Source organism: Eurytemora carolleeae, unplaced genomic scaffold (assembly GCF_000591075.1).
Source record: "Eurytemora carolleeae unplaced genomic scaffold, Eaff_2.0 scaffold944, whole genome shotgun sequence".
NCBI lineage: Eukaryota > Metazoa > Arthropoda > Copepoda > Calanoida > Temoridae > Eurytemora > Eurytemora carolleeae.
In genome coordinates this window covers 60,290-66,665 of record NW_019396936.1, presented here as the reverse complement: position 1 = coordinate 66,665, position 6,376 = coordinate 60,290, and the positions used below count along the sequence as shown (strand labels likewise).

The window sequence follows — 6,376 nt, the reverse complement described above, 5'->3', positions numbered from 1 at the left end:
TCGATGTCTATATTCGATATGTATCTTTGATGTCTATCTTCGATGTCTATCTTCGATGTCTGTAATCTATGTTTATATTCTATGGCGTACTCATTAATCTTTTAAGTTTGAGAGTTTACTAATTGAGATGACCTTGGAAAAAGAAGTCGAAGTAAGAATTAACCTTCCCAGTTCGTACTTAGTTGGTTACATAGAGACCATTTTTAGGTTGGGTCGATGATACCCCCCCCCCCCCGGATTTTGATTTCTTGTGACCTTGTTCTAAATTTGGGTTTGTCTTAATCTGGCAGATCTTATTAATAGTATGTATTTCTATGGTTCTTAGATTAAGAATGGTTCTTGACCAGCCTGTCTGCAAAGCTAACTTCTGTATTATGTTGAACGAAAAATCTAATCTATTTTCGTGACCTTTTTAAAGTACTCTGTATAGATTACTAGTTGAAGGCTGGATTTTTTTATTTAACTGTTTGAAATATTTCTATAAATCATGAACTTGTTTAAAATTTAAGAACTTGATTATTTCGAAATTTAAAAAAACTTATTTGGCAGAACAAGTTGGATGTCTGCCAAATAAGAGATTTTTTGTTGTATATAAGCAATTTTTTATTTCGTATTTGGAGTGAATGTCATAGGGGGATGGACGCCTGGCCTTTCTACCTTTTACAAACGCCGGAGAACCCCACCAGCCCCCCCCCCCTCTAGCAACTTAGTGTCAGGAAAGGTTGTATTTCTCAAAAAGATCCAAAACTTTTTTATTTAAATCTTAAATACAACATATGTTTATTCAACCGAAAAATGATGACGCAAAATGACAAGAAATTTGTTTTCATTTTGCACGTTAAAGGAACTGTAGTCTGGAAGCATAATTTCAAGGGACCCTCTCACCCTCCCTGCAAAGATGAGTCAAAAAGTGTTCGATTTTGATAATTTTTCCAAGTTTCTTATAAACAAGAAATGCGCAATTAAGTCACTTTTGCACAGAAACCACAATTTAATTACAACAGTTAAAAAAAATTTAAAATATATAAAGAATTTATCATAGTTCATATTTAAATTATATAGTGAGACATTTAGGTGCAGCAGTAACTATTGCATGGTTGCAGGTTTAAACAACATGAAGAACATGTTTTAGAATGACTTTTAATTCCGAAAATTGCCATTTAACGTTTGCTCTAGGGTACAGTAAAATATTCCAGCTGATCATGATTATTAACATAAACAGAGAGATATCTTTTTCATCTGTTTTTAAAACAGTTGTTTTTAACTATTTATTGAGTTATTCCTTATTAAAGGGTCTGTATGCGTCATTTCAAGTGATCCTCTGTTTAAAGAGGGAAATCGCTGATTAACAACAGTACCCTTGAAATCTTTGACTAATCAAGAATGACGGATTATTTCGTATTTAATTACAGAAAAGCTTGTTTAAAACTGCGCACTATGACCTTAGTCTCACGCTCTCAAGTAAAAATCGATGAGAGGTTTGGCAAAAAAGTGTTTTGTAATGCTAAAATAATGTAAATGGCTACAGAAAAGAATAAGTGAACTAGAGTGGTAAAATCTAAACCCAAGGCGGTGCGACACTTCAAAGTCGACCCTGTCTTTAAAATTGATGAGACCGTTTATAAGAAGACTGAATCTATGTGCGCGCGTTGGACATAGAATATTCTGATTTTTCCAGGAATAAATGTTTTTTTACATTATTCAAGATATATACACCGAGTTCTCTGTCCTCATTGATCAGTCAAGGGTTGAAGGATACCGTAAATTGGGCCACCTTGTACTTTCCTCTTTAATAAAATATTTTTTTTGGAGAGTGGGGGGTTATCACCTCACAATACTCATTTGACGCCACTGTGTTCTTTCTTTACTTGTTAATAGTTTACTGAAGCCACATCCATAAACCAGCGGATTTAAGCTTTCTTTTTTCAGTTTATAAAGTTTAAACAAGATTTTTACTCTTTACTTTCAATTTATATAGCTTAAACAACACTTTTATCCTTTACTTTCAGTTTATAAAGTTTAAACAAGATTTCTACTCTTTACTTTCAGTTTATATAGCTTAAACAACACTTTTACCCTTTACTTTCAGTTTATATAGTTTAAACAACACTTTTATCCTTTACTTTCAGTTTATATAGTTGAAACAACATTTTTACCCTTTACTTTCAGTTTATATATTTTAAACAACACTTTCATACTTTACTTTCAGTTTATATAGTTTAAACAACACTTTTACCCTTTACTTTCAGTTTATAAAGTTTAAACAACACTTGTATCCTTTAATGAAGACGACAATAAATCTTTTTTTTTGTTAACATTGTTTAAGTTTCCGTTTTATTCTCAGAAAACCTTTTCCAAAAATTCGTAAAAAAAAATGTTAAAATGATTTAAAAGATAAATTAAAATTAGGGGATAAATTAAAAAAAACCGTAGTCTATTTTCAGTTAAAAGGACTGTAGACGTAATTCCAAGTGACTCACCATATTCATGTCCGATTCACAATGGTACCAATCTTAGTAAGAGTATGGACTGTCGTAACCTAAATCAATTTGCAAATAAAAATATAAAAATAAGGATATGTTTCTTATTTTTTTAAAAACTTGCAACTTTATGATCGGAGAGTCGCTTAAATTCTTGCACAGTCCCTTTACTTGGGGTGGAAAACAACCAGCTCTTCTTTCTGAACAGTCCCTTTATTTGGGGTGGAAAACAACCAGCTCTTCTTTCTGAACCCTAAAACATATTCTTTAAACTCTCATTGACTTTGAAGTTTTAGTGAACAAGCATGTCCTAATATCCCAGATACCAATTTACGATGTAACCTTGAGGATTGTTGAAAGCCAAATATATACGATGAAATGATGCAAGCTAATCTGAAGCGATAGTATTATATTCTTAATGTATTAAGTTTCGTCTGTCATCNCTCCCATTGTGTAACTTCAAAACTTTACAAATTCCACAAATATTACATTAAACAATTTCAATCCAAACCTTATTAATAGTTTTCTCATTTAAATTCTAATAATAAAATCTAGTGTTTAAATATTTGCTCTGATTGTGTGCAAATCTTGTATCCGGAAGAATTATATGAGAAAACTCCACATTTATGGGGCGCCGGCGCCAGCGACGCCCCTCACTAAAGTTTAGAATGGTACCATAGTGAGAATACCCTATAATAGAAGTCATGTATCTTGTTCAGGTCTAGTTGGACAAGAACAGCAAACATGGTTTCAGCAGTTTGGTTGATTCCATTACTCACTGTGGTAAATGGACAAATTGTTACCCATAATAATGGAGCCCAGTCTTATCAGTCAACAACTTTTTTTGGTAGAGGATCATCTAAACCAGCCCCTTCTCCACCTGCTAAACTGAACCCTGTCCCCTACACGGAATCTGTTGTGTATATTGAACCTATTGAACTCGGTCAACCATTGTACCAGCCCCAACCTGTGTATCAACCCTCTATACAACAATCTCAGAGCCTGCCTCCAACTGTAGTGTATCCAGAACCTGCTCAACCATCATACAAACCTCATCCTCAGCCTTTTTACCAGCCTCAGCCTGTCTATCAACCTCGGTTTGATCCACAATATCAACCTCAGCCTGATTATCAACCCAGAGTAGAAACTCCTGCTTACTCACCTCAACCTGAGGTTCATCTACCTTTACCTACCCCTCAACCATTTGTCCATTCTCCTAACCTTCAACCGTTTGTACATTCGTCTTCCCCACATCAATCTTTTCAATCCCCTTCTCCTCAACCGTTTGTTCCTTCTCCTGCTCCCCAAGTGTACCCTCAAGTACCTGTTGTAACCACTCCTGCACCCAGAGTGAATAATTATAATGCTAATCCAGTTAATCAACATCTTCCCTTAAGAGCAGTTACAAGAACAGTGTCTTCTGTACAGAGTTCAGTTGGACCCTACACCCCCAAGCCTGTTTCTAGCTTCATACCTGAAAAGTTTCTAGTCGAGAGCAGAACTGCTCCTCCACAAAGTAACCTTCTAAACACATATCCCTCTACACCTGTAGAATCAACCCCTAGGCCAGTTTCAAGTTTTATTCCTGAAAAGTTTCTAGTTGAGAGCAGAACTACTTCTCCTCCAAGTAACACACAAAATAAGTATCCGTCTATATCTACAGAATCGACTTTTGCAAACTCAGCAGTAAAAAATACTAACTTTATTCGAGTACAAAGTACACAGAAAGTTATGGAGCTTCCATTAGACGTACCTGCTGAACAGATTGTGGATGAAGCTTTAGTTGAGGTTTCTGCTCAAGGTGATAAAATTGTTAGAGCACTGGAAACCTTGACCAAGAATAAGCTTGTTGCAAAACTACTAAAATCCAACACTAATAGTTCTGATCCTTGCTCTGTCATCCCTGCCAATATTGATGTTCTAGCTAGAGATCTGATCACTGGGCTCACAACTTCAAGAACAGAACTTATTGCTCTCATAGCAGCAGTTCAGACCATGAAACGAGAGGAGAAGAACCAAGGAAATGTTTTGCGAGCTGCAGCCGAAGCTGTTCGAGCAGTGGAGCCTATTGCACCAAAGTTTTCTCGAGTTTTCCAGACAGATGGGTCATGTCAAGCGTCGCTAGAGACCAACATTAAGCGGCTGAATACAGTTGGTAATGTTTTGAGTACTCTTGGTCGAACCAATATTATTGCAAAAGATGATGCTACAAAAGAAAGATTACTCCAGGGAGGCCAAGCATCTAAGATCATTGGGCAGGTTACAGGTAAAATTATCTGAAATATTAAACTTTCAAAGCATATTTTAAACATCTTTTTTTAGTTAATCTAAATGAGGGAAAATTTACCAACCTCTGCTCTGACTCTCCTTCATTCACTGGAGATGTGTTCAACGGTGCTGGGGAGATTCTTGGAGGATTAACTCAGATAGTGAAGACCTTTAATGGTAATGAGAATACTGGAGATATTCCTCAGATTGAGAAAACTGTTGTTTTACTGAGAGAGGGGGCGGTAAGTGAATTAATCTTATGCTTTTTTACTAGAAACAGTTTAATAAGAAGCTTTTTTTTGAAGATTTCGAGAGAAAATTAAATTATGACCTGAACTTGCAACCATTAGTTTTAATTTCCTTTTCAATGAACACAACATAAACTTCTGATTTCTAAAAAAGTGTTTTTGTTAATAATTAATATTTCAGGCTCTACTAAAGGATTTGAACTCCGGTCCTGAATCTTCCTCTGCTACTTCAGCTTCCCCCAGCTGTACAACCTCGCTGTCAGCTGTAGCTAAATCACTGGAAGAAGTGGCGGAGTTAGTTGATATAATTGAACCAGAAACACTTCAGTGATACTATTTTTTATCTATATGATTATATTTTGTTTTGTTGTTATATTTTTCATTCAGATAATAAAAACCTTGGCTAAAAAGTGTACAAAAGCTGTGCAATTCTATAATAAAATAGATATTTGTTAATAAATCATTTTTAATGAACCAAGATTTTTAATTTGAATTTTTTTTTGAAAAAAAATGAACTCTTGACTCTGATAAAAAACTCATGGCAATTAAAAATGTAGAGAGTGCTTTTAGTTTTAATTATAACTTTCTAAATATCTGTCATTCTCTTAAAATACATTTTTATAGTTATTATTGCAATTAAACAGTTTAAAAGAGACTTTAGTTGCTTCAAAATATCGTTACGCTTGTTTAGCAAAATTCCATCAACATTTTTCACAAAATTTGTTTAGAAATAGACACAATTATTCAAGGTGTTTCGCTACTTAGCGATTTCCCTAAAGACCTAATATATGTACAGTGTGGTATTTCTCAGGATTGGATCGTAAGACTCCCTTCTCTCAACGCTCTTCATAATAAAAAGGAGGATAGTAAGGTTCCGAACGTTTATTTCTCTGAGCCTTCAATCTAAACAAGTTTAATAAACCCACAGAAAAAGCTTTGAGTGAAAATCATACAAATATAACAAATAATCCACTCAGGCATTAAAAAACTGTGGCTAGGAACCAATAAACGAATACATAATCATCAATCATACTAGAATCAACCAATAAACATAGATATATATGAAATAATTACCACGGTGATCCCAGAATTCTGAACACGGAAAATACTTGCAAAACGAATAAACATATACTGAATATAAATATAACTACTACTCCGCTAGAAATCTTGCGTCTGCGCAGTCGGACTGTAAACAGTTCCTAAACTAGTTTTTTCACAATACATTCCGTACAGATCTTCAGGAGAAACTCAGAAATACGCAGGGGCGACAAACAGACTTTCTACATGCAGCATGGCTCGCGTAACACAAGGATTTTATTTAAAGATGAAATAAAAAATAGATGGGATTTATCTAATTATCTAAATTTTCCAATCTTCCTT

General features: G+C 34.5%; 1 protein-coding gene across 1 annotated transcript; it reads left to right on the top strand.

Annotated features, from left to right (window-relative positions):
• Positions 1-3,191: 3,191 nt before the first annotated feature.
• Positions 3,192-5,470, top strand: LOC111710309 (altered inheritance of mitochondria protein 3). The gene is made up of 3 exons (XM_023484369.1): positions 3,192-4,746; positions 4,803-4,990; positions 5,178-5,470. The coding sequence occupies exons 1-3, from the start codon at positions 3,225-3,227 to the stop codon at positions 5,325-5,327; spliced, it is 1,860 nt and encodes a 619-aa protein (XP_023340137.1). The 5' UTR covers positions 3,192-3,224; the 3' UTR covers positions 5,328-5,470.
• Positions 5,471-6,376: the final 906 nt, after the last annotated feature.